Source organism: Falco naumanni, chromosome 5 (assembly GCF_017639655.2).
Source record: "Falco naumanni isolate bFalNau1 chromosome 5, bFalNau1.pat, whole genome shotgun sequence".
NCBI classification, from domain to species: Eukaryota; Metazoa; Chordata; class Aves; order Falconiformes; family Falconidae; genus Falco; species Falco naumanni.
In genome coordinates, this window is record NC_054058.1 from 73,526,090 (window position 1) to 73,539,573 (window position 13,484).

Genomic DNA, 13,484 nt, shown 5'->3' on the forward strand with positions numbered 1-13,484 from the left:
GCATTTCAGAATGTTTGCAGTCCTGTTATTTATGGAGATATGACTGTTTACTCGAGAAATATTGAATTCAAGTGGCAAAGTATCTGTGAAATTAAAATCATTCTTAGCGAAATTAGTAGATACCAAATAAGATTGCAGTGTTGGAATTGAGTGCCTACATAATCTTAATTTAAGTATATCTGAGCATGTCTTAATCATTCATAAAGGTATTTCTTAAGCTCATCTGCTCCCTCGGCTTCAAAGATATATCTGTACTAGTAAACAGAACAAGTCAGAGTTTTATTAGAATCCCCTAGGCAGCCCCACAGTGTGACTGAAGGGGCAACACATGCTGGCAGCCATTCCCAAAGGACAGCTCTGGATGCTGTTTTCTTTCTTCTGGACTACAAGGTTCTCCAGTCCTGTTCTAGGAGGCTTCATGTTCTCAAACACCCCTACATTATTTTGTGCTATTACTGCAGGGCATATATAAACTCCATAGAATATAACACACAGCTTAATTTTCATCCCCAAAACCCGTTCTGGTTTAAAGGTAGTAAAAATATCACTGTCTTCATTATGCAGATTAAAGAAACAGGTGTCGAGAGGTAAAATGACTTTTTCAGTGATCCTCCACAGGTTAGGGATTCAAGCCAGGAATATGTGTAACACCAAGTTTCTATAAGATTCAGTGTGCTATTATTATATTTATTAACCCATACCTAAATTCATAGCATTGTTTAGACATCAGCAGATGTGTTAATCTTCTCAGGATCTTTGTAATATCAGTGCTGAAGAGTACAGTGATAAGAGCCATTGTATTCTTTCCCATTTTTTACTCTAGATTGTATTCTTTCCCTTTTTTATTCTAGATTTGGCTTATATTTAGCCTTACTTTGTTTATCTATATAATAAATAAGTACACTATGATAGGAACTTCAATTAATTAGAGAAAAAATCTCTTTAGATCCCTCATGCCAGTGTTTTACTAGGATATTCCTATGTAATTGGGGCTTAAAGGTGTTAAATAAAGGAATTCATAGATAAAGAAAATATAATTCTGTGGTGCTAATTATCCAGAAAAATATTTTTTTCCTTAAGCTCTTGAGATTCTTAGATTAAAATAAGGATAGAGAAGAGCTAGTATTATTGCTTTCCCTTTGTAAAAAATAAAGAAATCTTGAACCTATTTCCAGATGTCAGTGGAGCAGGTCTCATTCAGCTACTGGAGCATTCCCTGCTTAGACAAATTAATAATGGAAGAGCTTTGGAAATCAATTTCGTATAAAATAAAATGGTGTATCTCCAGATGAAGGACTTGCTGTGCGCAGCTGCTCTTGTGTTAAGCATTAATGGTAAGCAATAGTGTTGCGGCCATAATATTGAACTTTCCAAAGAAAGTCATTACTGAAGCAGATACTAAGAGAGTAAAAAGCCTAAAAAATCTATACAAAATGAATGAAAAGCCTTGAAAAACTGAGAACTTCACCTTCTTTTTTTTGCAAAAGGTTTTGTATTTAATAGCTGTTAGTTCCTGTTAACAACTTAACATTTAAAGGAACATTTAAAGTAAAATAACCAAACCAAACCCAAAACACTTGCTCAGTAATCCATCTTATAAATTATCAAGTAGTGCAATTAGTGTATAAATTGATAGTTCTACTTTTTACATTGAAATAAGCCTCTTTGAGCATTGTTCACATTTTTTTTTCTTTTCTTTCTTTTCTTTTTCTTTTTTTTATTGTTGAAATCTGGGAGGAAAGGACATGGGCTGACATGTCTGGATCTAACCATACTCATGATATGAAAAATCTTACAATATGTTTAATTCTGGCTTATTTTTCAAATCTGATGTGCTGAATGTTGTTGTTCTGTGCAAACAGATCCACCAAGCTCTGATATTCCATCCTCCTTTGCGAGGATTGTAGCTAGTCCGGGTGAAACCAATGCAAACAACACATGTATTGAGGATGAAATTCAGTTTATATGTGTGTCACTGAAATAGGGAATATGACTCCTTAACACCAATGTTGCATTAAGAAGCAGCCATTCTTTATTGCAGTGCTGGATGCACAGGGGTTCGCTCCACCTAGTGTGCATAGCTTCCTTCTCTCAGGTAGCTCTTTTTATGCAGTGCATGTATACATATTCAAAACGTTTCCTGTAAAAGGCACACATATTCATGAGATTGCCCAATACTAATTACAATATTCGCCCTCTCCCTCATGCATGCCCAGCTGTCCAGAGCGGAGGTCTTCAGTGGTCTCGAGGGTCTGTAAATCTGCCCTCTCCTCTATTCAGTTGGCTAGAGTTCTCCTTTGTAGTCCGCATATATGGTCTTAAACCATATCAGTCTGGATTTATTGCATACAAGTATACAAAGATTACTTTCAAACAAACAAGGTACCCTAACACTAGCTGTTCGAACTTAGGATGCATGACTACTTCTGAGTTCTTAAGATTAAACCTTAACCCTTCTGTAAGATCAGCAGAAGCAGAAATACTTGCTTCTGAATGGAGACAACACAGATACATTTGAGAGGTTAATTTTAGGTTGCAGACAGCAGTGTTTGTTACACATTCAAATTGCTTTTGTTTATTTTGGCATATTGGGACCAATAAAGCAATGCATGTGTTTGTGTATGGACTGTTCCCATATAAAAATCATTGCTGAACTGATTTGGGATGAAACTGCATTGCCCATAACCACATAAATAATATATTCTGAACAAAACTTTATGAGATGATTACCTTTTTTTTTTTTTTTTATGGTGATGGTGCTGTAAAAATTACAGAGGACATTCCACAGAGCTGTTTATGTTAGATGAGGTTTTACTTGGAGATAATTTGACCTTTTGACAATTTGATGTCATTATCTAAGTAAAATAGTTAGGAAACGGCTGCATTCATTCTTGACTGAACATATTCTGTGGTAGCACAGAGCTAGTCAGGAACAATCTCTGTTTGGGGGGGATGGTACTGATCAGTTATTAATCCAAGGTGTCATTATGAAGCCAGGCCCAGAGTTGTAGTGAATGGATTTAAATCCACTTGGTAGCCAGTCACAAGTGGTGTTCCCCAGGGCTCAGTATTGCTGTGAGTTCTGTTGAATGTCTTTATCAATGATGTAGACAAAGGGATCAAGTGCACCCTTAGTAAGTTGGTGACAGGAAGTTGGGCGGGGGTATTGATCTGCTTGAGGGTGGGAAATCTCTGCAAAGGAATCTGGACAGGCAGGATTGACGGGCTGAGGCAAATAATATGGGATTCAAAAGGCTAAGTGTCAGGTTCTGCACTTAGATCACAATAACCCAATGCAACACTTCAGGCTTGATGAACAGTGGCTTGAAATCTGCCTGCTAGAAGAGGACCTGGGGGTGTTGGTCAACAGCTGGCTGAACATGAGCCAGCAGTGTGTCCAGGTGGCCAAGAAGGCCAATAGTATCCTGGCTTTTATCAGAAATAGCATGGCCAGCAGGACTGTTTGACCCTGGCTGGATACCCAGGTGGTACCCAGGTACCCACAAAAATCACTCTATCACTCCCCTCCTCAACTGGACAGAAGAGAGAAAATGTTACGAAAGGCTTGTGCGTTGAGAACAGGACAGGGGGATCGCTCAGCAGTTACTGTCATGGGCAAAACAGACTCAAGTTGGGGAAATTAGTTCAATTTATTGCCATTCAATTCAGAGTAGGGTAATGAGAACTAAAACTCAAAACTTAAAAGCACCTTCCACCCACCCTTCCTTGCTCCCCAGGCTCAAATTCACTCTTAATTTCTCTACCTCCTCTGCTCCAGCAGTGCAGGGGGACAGGGAATAGAGCTCATGGTCAATTCATCACATGTTGTTTGTGCTGCTCCTTCCTCCTCATACTCTTCCCCTGCTCCAGCATGGGGTCCCTCCTGTTGGAGAAAGTTCTCCAATGTGAGTCCTTCCCATAGGCTGCAGTTCTTCATGAGCTGCTCCAGCGTGGATCCCTTCCATGGGGTGCAGTCCTTCAGGAATGGTCTGCTCCAGCATAGTGCCCTGTGGGGTCACAAGTTCTTCCAGCAAACCTGCCTCAGCGTGGGCTTCCCACAGGGTCACAGTCTCCTTTGGGCTTCCAGCTGCTCCAGTGTGGGGTCCTCTGTGGGCTGCAGAGGGACAGCCTGCCTCACCATGGTCCTCACCATGGGCTACAGAGAACTCTGTGCTCCAGCACCTGGAGCATCTCCTGCACTGCCCTGGGTGTCTGCAGAGTTGTTGCTCTCACATATTCTCATTCCTCTCTTCTGCTGCGATTGTTGCATGGATTTTTTTTTGTTTCCCTTTCTTAAATATGTTATCACAAGGGCGCTACCACCATCGATGATTGGTTTGACTTTGGCCAGCAGTGGGTCCATCCTGGAGATGGCTGGCATTGGTTCCATTTGTCATAGGAGAAGCTTCTGGTAGCTTCTCACAGAAGCCACCCCTGTAGCCTCTCTGCTACCAAAACCTTGCCATGCAGATCCACTAGGGGTGTAATATGAATATGAGGAAAAACTTCTTTACTGTGAGGGTGACAGAGCCCTGGAACAGGCTGCCCGGAAAGGCTGTGGGGTCTCCTTCTCTGGGGGCATTCAAACCCCACCTGGATGTGACTCTGCGCAACATGTTTTGGGAGACCCTGTTTTAGCAGGAGGCTGGACTAAGTGATCTCCAGAGCTCCCTTCCAACCCTGACCATTCTGTCTGTGATTCTGTGGTTGTCCTGGAGCACTGTGTTCAGTTTTCGGCCCCTTGCTACGAGAGGGACATTGAGGTGCTGGAGTGTGTCCAGAGAAAAGCAAGGAAGCTGTTGAAGTATCTGGAGCACAGATCTGATGAGGAACAGCTCAGGGAACTGGGGTTGTTTAGCCTGGAGAAAAGGAGGCTGAGGGGAGACCTTATTGCTCTCTACAACTACCTGACAGGAGGTTGCAGTGAGGTGGGTGTTGGTCTCTTCTCCCAAGTAACAAGTGTCAGGACAAGAGGAAATGGCCTGAAGTTGCACAAGGGGAGGTTTAGATTGGATATGTAGGAAAAATTTCTTCACCAAAAGGGTTGTCAAGTGTTGGAACAGGCTGCCCAAGGAGGTGGTTGAGTCACCATCTCTGGTGGTATTGAAAAGTGCTATGTTAATGGTTGGACTTGATGATATTAAGGTCTTTTCCAATGTAAACAATCTAGGATCGTATGATAGAAATATCCTGAGTCCTAAATATAGTGGTGCAAAATGCTTTATGATGGTTAATGTTAGGGGCTGTTGAAGTTATATCAGTTTATTATTTTTAGCTATCATGTCTCACCACTTTCCACCTTTTACTGAAAAATAATTCCATGACTTCTTTCTGAGCTGCAAGCTGAGTAACACCACGTTTCCGAGCTAGTGTGGGTTATCATGTACTTGAATGCAGGTTTGTTCATGTAAATTCACTAAAAGGTGAGAAGAGGTATGAAATGAAACTAAAGGGAAACTACAGGCTGTAGGTTGCATCTTTGCTCCATCTGAGGAAAACTTTACTGAATCTGGCACAGGGAATTGCATTATCTGTGTTTATGGATGTTTTGAATAACCATATGAATGTTTATTTGAGAAGTAACAAGGTAAAATTCAACTTTAACAAATACTTGTTTGACTAACCTGGTACATGCTATGTTGAGGTTGGCTACCTAGTAACCCTCTGAGATGAGGCCTCTCCCCAAATGCATTACAGGGATGTAAAACTGTTAATAATTCATCTGTGTGTCTCTGTTCCTTGCACATGCATACCTAACTAGCAGAGTAGGACAGATGTAACGGGTCTTACTTGGCAGGACTTTCAGGAAGGCCTCCCCCATGACAATCACCTATGCCTCTGGAATCATCTCATGAATTAAAAATGGGCAAATGTAACCAAGATCTGCCTTTCCTGTAGAATACTTTAATTTAGGCTTTATCCTGTGACAGCCTCTGTCCTGCATTAATCGTTTTTGCATTTATCAACAAAACTGAGGATTTCCACTCTACGTGTGCAGAAATAACAGAAGAGTATGCCTTACTCTTGCTTGAAATGTAGCCAGGCCTGTATCTCCATAATACAAACAGCAGAAGTGGGAGGGATAACAAATCCAATGAATAATGTATAAAATATCAAGTCTAACCATATGCCAAACAAGAAAATCATCAAAGGAGAACATGACTAAAGCCTAATGTATGCAACAGACAACTGTGTAGTGTTGAAATAGTTCAAAGATATTAGTATGCAGCAATGAAACACAGTGAGGCTGACTTCTTCATAGCGTTTGGTGAGCCAGGTTCAAGGCATCTGATTAAAATGCATGTTTTAAACAATAAGTTATATAAATAAAACTGTAAATCTCTAAATCCTTGATCTTCAATTTTATTTATTTATATATATTTTTTAGGAAAACGTGTAATCATCTTTTGAGGTATTTCATTTTGCTTTCATCTTAGACCACATAATGGCTTTTGTCAGTAAGATGTAAGCCAGTTTCCCCCAATGGCTTTATAGTGTGATCTGTATATGGACCAAGGAATACATGTCTTTTTCAGTGGTCTCTATCCCTTCTGATTATTTCCTGTATAATCATAAAGTGCATAATAACTTATTTTTGCATAGAAAGCATTTATTATCTTTTTTAAAAACGATTTTTTAAAAGATGAAATCAGGATACAAAATTAGATCATTGGAGATAAACATTTTAGGGGAATTTCAGTTTCCTAGTAATAGCAATTTCAATAAGATCCTTAAATACTTGGAACGTTACCAAAACCAGTGAATAGATTTGAGACCATTCAAAGCCATCTAAAATTAAAGGCGTTAGTCCAGAGAGAGCTTAGGATGAATGAGTAATTTAATCATATTAATTCTTGAGGTTGAAGAGGGAATTCAGCACTTTGGTGTGAATGAAATTTTAGATACTAGGGGCTGAGTTCTTATTTATGTTTCACTATGCAGAGACTTACTACTAGATTATATAAACTGTTGTAGAGTACATCACAAAATCAATAGAACTAGTTTTCTCAGTAAACGTTGTAATTCCTTAATTAATATTTATATGATCCAGCACCCAGTAATATCTGATGACAAATTTTGCAGTCACACCATAAATCCAGAAAAAAATTCCTCAAATGGAAATGTAAGCATGTAGGCGTTTGTTATAATATTTGTCCTGCAGAAGGTAATATATTAATTAGGAAAAAGAAACTTATTGACATGTGGTACAGAACATACCAGTTTCGTGGTATGGTAAGAAGTAATGTTTCTGAAGACCTTCTCCAGATCTCTGTGAAGCTGCTGACGATCTTTACAGGCTGTGTGTACTGAAAGGGCCAAGCTAGTGAAAGATAAGTAGAATTTAACAGTTGTGTTCACCATTCAGTCTTTCTCCAATATGAAAAACTACAAGTGTTACCACTCACAGTAATCTCCGAAAGGATTAGACAGGCTGTAAGTAGTGTGCCAAGTGGTTTATTCATGGTTTCTTTTGTGTATAACTGGACCGTTTCAATAGTTCTTACTCTAGTTCTGGTGAACGTCTTCCCTTCCATTGTACTTTTTAGCTTAATAACACATATGTAGCCAGAACAGGACAGTTTGAATTTTGTTGCAATCCAGGAAATTACTGAAAAACTATGGTAGAACTGAATGCAAGGCTTAGTTGCCAGGACTTCCTCCAAAGAGTGATTTGGAAAGCTATGTCTTCAGAACCTTCATTTTTCTCTGTCTCAACCAGAATTTCTGAACATTCTCTCCATAAAGAGAAGGAAAGAAAAATAACATAATTTCAAGAAGTGATTTTCTGGGTTTTATTACAGTTAAAAGACCCCAACTTTTGTTATACAAACCTTTTGGTGCTTTTGGAAATATTAGGGAAAGTTACAGGCATTTCAAATTTTATTATTTGGTGTTTCCTCGCAAGGTTAAGTTAACGTTTTTTTGCCTCTTCATATTTCTGAAAGATTTGCCACACTATGTTTGGTCTAAAGGGCCCGATTCTGAAGTATGTTCTGTCCAGGCAACTGGTGTTGACCTCAAGGAAGCGATACTTTGTCAGGTACATTAACATATCTTTGTAGCTTGCAAATTCTGAAGAACAATGTAGCTGAATTATTTCTCAGATTGTCTTCTGTTACACAGACAAAATGTAATCTTAACCCGTGTTTCACTAAATTTTCATTCAGAACTTAGAAAAGTTAGATTGTAGTTCAAAATAGTATGTGAAGTTACACTACCATCTTCTTGAAGGTTATAAAAGATAAATTGTAGCTAAATGTTCATGTGACGATTTTCAGTAGATAATTTATGTTAGCAAAGGAGCTAATCTGTTATTTTGTGAGCCTTTAGAAAATGGATTCAATTTTGAATTAATACCTATGTAAGTATCCACTGTGACAGCAGAGGAGGTTGATGTTAGAAGCACGGTCCATCAGCTCCTGCATTCAAAGTCTCTTTGAACCACCATCCATTTGCTTTGGAGAATGCAGTTAAGGAGCTGGACTTACCATTTATATGGAAAAATAACTAAAAAAGAAAATTTTTAATTGACTTAGTGGAAATGACTAAGAGGTAGCAGTGTAAATTACCTTTTATCTGTTGTTTTGAAATAAATCCAGATGCATATGCTCAGATAATTCTCTGCTAATTAAGACTGTCCAAGATATGCGCCGATTAAGAGGGACATATATGATAGGGCATAAGCTGTTATTGGATGGAATAACTTTTTGTGGAAAGGTTGAAAGTTTGGGTGAAGATACAGCAGTGTTGGTCAGTACCTTGATTTATATTTGCTATTTTACCTAAACCACTTATAATACAAACTGAAGTGAGTTCATTGGATGCAGATTTTGCAGGTCTTAGGGAATGTATGTCAAGGATGGGGTTTTGGATGGAATTCCAATGGATACATTAGTCTGGACGGACACAAAAAGTCCATGATCAAGCGTGCTAACCATGGATTCAGACTCATAAAATACTGCTGAGTTTAGCCTGTGTGTACCTGAATAATGATATTTAAGTTACAAAATTGACATATAACATTCCCAAAAATTCTGTTCTCTCATTTTCAGAAATTTCAAAGACCCTTATACCTTTAGATTGCAAAGGACCCATCAGGTGGTTTAGTCCGAGATCATAGGAAATAACGGTATAGAGTCTGAGGTTCTTGTGCTGTGCATCAATATACAGTGTTTTCAGTGGCTGATAATTGTATACTGATATATATACTGTCGGTTATGTTTGATTTAAATGTTCTGGTAACTGAAGTACCAGATCAGGTTATGATCACTTAGGAAAGAGTACATTTAGTAAAATCAAAAATAGACAGCTATTCTGAGCTGATGGCTTCTTTTATATTAAATGGATAGAGGTATCATAATTCTTCCCATTTGTCTTTGATGAATGCTTTTTTGGGAAGAATCCTGGAGCTGCCTGTATCTTTCTTTATTTCCTAGACAGAAAAATTATTAACATCAGGAAATAGCTCCTCCAATGTTGTTGGCATACAGTAAGAGAGCAATTTGCAGAACATTATTTCATTTCATGTAACTTTTCACATTTTTATTTGTGTTTGTTAAGATATCAAAGGGTTTTGAAAGGCTTATTTTGTTTTTAGTAAGGAAAAGTTTCCTACCCTTGCAGAAAATTGAAGTAAAGCTTAGATTAAATGCTTGCAAATGGTTACTAATCTTAGCATTTTCTTAACAGTGACACAAATATTTCAACCTCATTTTATTTCCAGAAGATATTATATTTTCATATTACTTTTCTAATTTCCATTTTTAGGTAAAGCTTTCTTAAGTCAGTGTGTAGATGCATAACTGAGCTTTAGATCAATGCAGTATTATTGTATACAACATAATTAACATAACTGTTTTCAAAATTAAGTGCTTTCTTGTTAAAAAATAAAAACAAAATATTTCATATTCTAAAGCACTTTGGTTGAAATTCTGGTTCCATTGAAGTCAGAGGACAATTATAGTCAGTAACGGTTTCTTCAACACAACTTGGTGCTTTAAAGTCTTAATTATATATATATTTATCAGATTGTATTATATGCTCATACATATAGGGGTATGTAGGTATTTCAAAAACAGATTACACAAATACAGACAATTTTTATCCATACCAAATGTTTATATTTATATAGTGCAAAGTCTCTGATATTGAATCATATTGTTGTATTTTGAATACTTAAGATTAAGTTTTTGATTTATTCTATACGTATTTTTTTTACCTTTTTAGCTTCCCCATGGGTAGATAAAAGTCGAACTCCAAACAAGATAGATCTGTATGATGTTCGCAGAAGACCATGGTAAGCTTTCTTTAAAGGACTTATGTATACACATCACTTACTTTATGCATATGACTGTAAAGACAAATTTCTCAAATTATTTATATCTAGTAGTCCTTACTTTTACCTATTGCTATTTTCCTTTTAAAAAAATCAGTTAATTCTTCTAAATAAACAGTTTTCAAATCATACTACTTATTACACAATATCCACTAGAGTGTCTTGTACGGTTGCATTACATGGATTTTTTCGTGAGAGGTTAACAAATATGTATAAGGCAATTAAAAACTTCAATTTTGTGCCAAAATCAAATGTAATTCAGATTATTAGACTGAGCCATTCTTCCAGACTTTTGAAAGAATTTAAAAATATGTCTCAGTGGTTTAGACCAGCACAAAAAATCACTAAATTGGTAAAGCCAAGAGAACAGGGGATTGTTTCTCATAATTTTTTTCTGTAAGCGTCTGGAGTCATAGTAGTATGTATTAATACATGAAGTTATACTGGTTGAATATACTTTTTCAAAGGGCAAAGTATTTTACTCTAAGCTGGGCTGACTCATTTTATTACTTAATAACTCATCTGTCATCAAGATCTTTATGCTCTTGCAATAGCATTCATGTTTTTCAGTTATCAGCATCTGAAAATAGTGAATTTTGAATAGTATGCCTACTTCCCGACTTTCCTAGTGTAGTTTATGCTTTGGTTTACTTAGTGGGACAGAGCAAGAAAGAAAATGATAGCACATGCTTTTCTACTAGCCACAATAGAAGAATTTAATTGGTTCAGTTAGATTTAGTGTAGAGATCACAGATTGTATTCCATCACTAGCAAATGTGTTTTCACGTTTGTGTCATTCACACCCTTTATTTATTTCAGGTATATCCAAGGAGCTGCATCTCCCAAAGACATGCTTATTTTAGTTGATGCGTAAGTGTTTAATGTCTGGGTATTGATATTAGAGGGGTAAAAGTACTTAGATATATTGAACAAATCTCTGTACGCAGAGAAATGGAGAGAGGATTAAGAAGTCCTTACATGCAAGGATCAAAAATGTTGGTATGAAGAAAATAAATACACAGGAAAAATAGTTCCAGAAGGCCCAAACCAAATCTGAAAATTATTTAAATGGTGGACAAAAAAGTGGGTTTTAATCACTTTAATATTATTCTGCTTTCATCTTCTTAATTACTGAAATAATCAATTAAAAAAAATTCATATGCTTGCCAAGATTCATTGTAAAACACAAACCTAAACCCAAATGACTAGAAGCATAACAGTACATTTCATGATCCTGAAGGGTAAGAATGTGTGCAGACTTCACATGCTTTACTGTACATATTTAAAAATTGCCAAATTTGGTTACTATAAAACATTAATAGAAAGTGAGCAAAGAAATTAATAAAAATTATCTCTTTGCCTTGGCAGAGCTTCCTTTGTTTCGCTAATATTGAGGGACCCAAGGAAGCACTGAACCTAATGTGTCAAACAGATTGCTTTATGCTGAAAAAATTCTCAGTAAGAGAATTTGCACTTAGTGCTTTTAAATGTAGTGAAGTGCTTTCATATAATCAGTGAGTTTTATCAACATTTGCTATCTCTTCACTTCGGCTTAGGTTTTGCCTTGAATCAAACAAGCTGTCATTTGAGTATTTGAAAATCTAAAGCTCTAAATCTGTGTGTAGGGGTATAAAATGTTTAGATAATGCATTGGTTGAAGGTGATAAACACAGATTTCTTGAAATGAAAATGAGGAAATAATGAATCATTATGACTTCATCTGAGCCAGAAGACTGGGGCTTTGAATGGCAGTTTTGGACTTAATTTTTATAACAATACTCATGATGAGTTGGAGAATTCAGGACAATTATTGACAATTTTAGTGTGAAATCAGTGACAGTGCTGGTTGGTGTCCTGTATTTTCTTTGTACATTTAAAATAAAATTTGTTTAAATCATTTTTTCTATTATCTTGTGGATTTCTTTTAGGAGCGGGAGTGTCAGTGGATTGACATTGAAGCTGATCCGCACCTCAGTCATTGAGATGTTAGAGACCTTGTCTGACGATGACTTTGTGAATGTAGTTTCAGTGAGTATCTGTTCTTTCCACAAAATTTAGATTGTCAACAAAGCCATAAGCAAACTGGTTTTATTGCCACATATGAGGTACTTGAATGTTAAGCTGCTAAGAGACTTAAAATATATTGCAAAATACAACATTTGGCTTACTGTTTTCTTGTAAATACAATGAAAGTCCTAGATTTGTTGCTACCTATACATTTGAGTGAAGGGCAAAAGTAAATTAAAAAATCTTTGTAGCCAAATTCTCCTTTCTAGTATATTATTCTGGTCTCTGTAACACATCTTCTATTTGACTGGTATATGCAAGTTATCTTGAAAAAATTGGTGGTTCCCGGGTTTTATACTGTGGTATGAGATAAAATGATACAGAGGAGATAAGGGGAAGTTCCTTCTTCCACACAGCAGATACTTGGGTTGCTTGTGTTAATTGATGCATGATGATGGAACATATACAGCCATATATCTGACCTGCCAAAGGGGTGTTGCTGGGGAAGTTCTACACTTAGGAACCTGATGGGTAGCAAAAAACTTTTTTCCCATAATAAGTAACATATTAGAGGGGAGAATCCATGAAGGAACTTTAAAATGCACATATTTATACATAGGGGAGAGCATATGTGATGTGCAGGTCAGAGGATTGTTAAGAGAAGGGTAGGATTGTAAGGATTTTCAGATGAAGGTGATGCTGGCTTTTCAGCAGCTGAGATCTTCAAGAACACGATCTGAAACTTTAGTAGGACCTATGATTACTACACTTCAAACTTGACTGCAATACTTAAAAAAATCTGTTTCTGTATAATAGAGTTTCAAAGTAGTTCTCTAAAATAGTTTGGATTTGCTTTTTTTAATGGTATTTTAGTCTTTCTGACACTTCCCTGGAATTTGAAGTACAAATTCCTGGTTTTCAAGAAAGCTGAAGGCAGAATAAAATAGATTTGGGGAGGGGGAAAATGGTATGGGCAACTTGCAGTTTTCAGGCTGATACCTTGGATGTCATGATCTAGCCTTGGGCAAGGCTTTTTTGTTTTTTTATTAAACTGCTGAACTGTAGAGCTTTGATTCTAAGGCTTTAGGATGGGGACATTGACATAGTCTTAATGACAAGAGACAGCCTGCATGGTGAGGAA

At 36.9% G+C, this 13,484-nt stretch overlaps 1 protein-coding gene across 8 annotated transcripts in view; it reads left to right on the plus strand.

Moving 5' to 3' along the window:
- The window catches only part of CACNA2D1 (calcium voltage-gated channel auxiliary subunit alpha2delta 1), a 431,936-nt gene that overhangs the window by 306,295 nt on the left and 112,157 nt on the right, over window positions 1-13,484 (plus strand). For all 8 annotated transcript variants that reach the window (XR_005828022.1, XM_040595297.1, XM_040595291.1 and 5 more), the window contains exons 8-10: window positions 10,228-10,297; window positions 11,156-11,206; window positions 12,265-12,364. Coding sequence is in view for 7 of the 8 variants with exons in the window: in XM_040595297.1 (XP_040451231.1) it covers window positions 10,228-10,297; window positions 11,156-11,206; window positions 12,265-12,364 (221 nt within the window). In the remaining variant the exon portion in view is untranslated. The remainder of the gene's footprint in view (window positions 1-10,227; window positions 10,298-11,155; window positions 11,207-12,264; window positions 12,365-13,484) is intronic.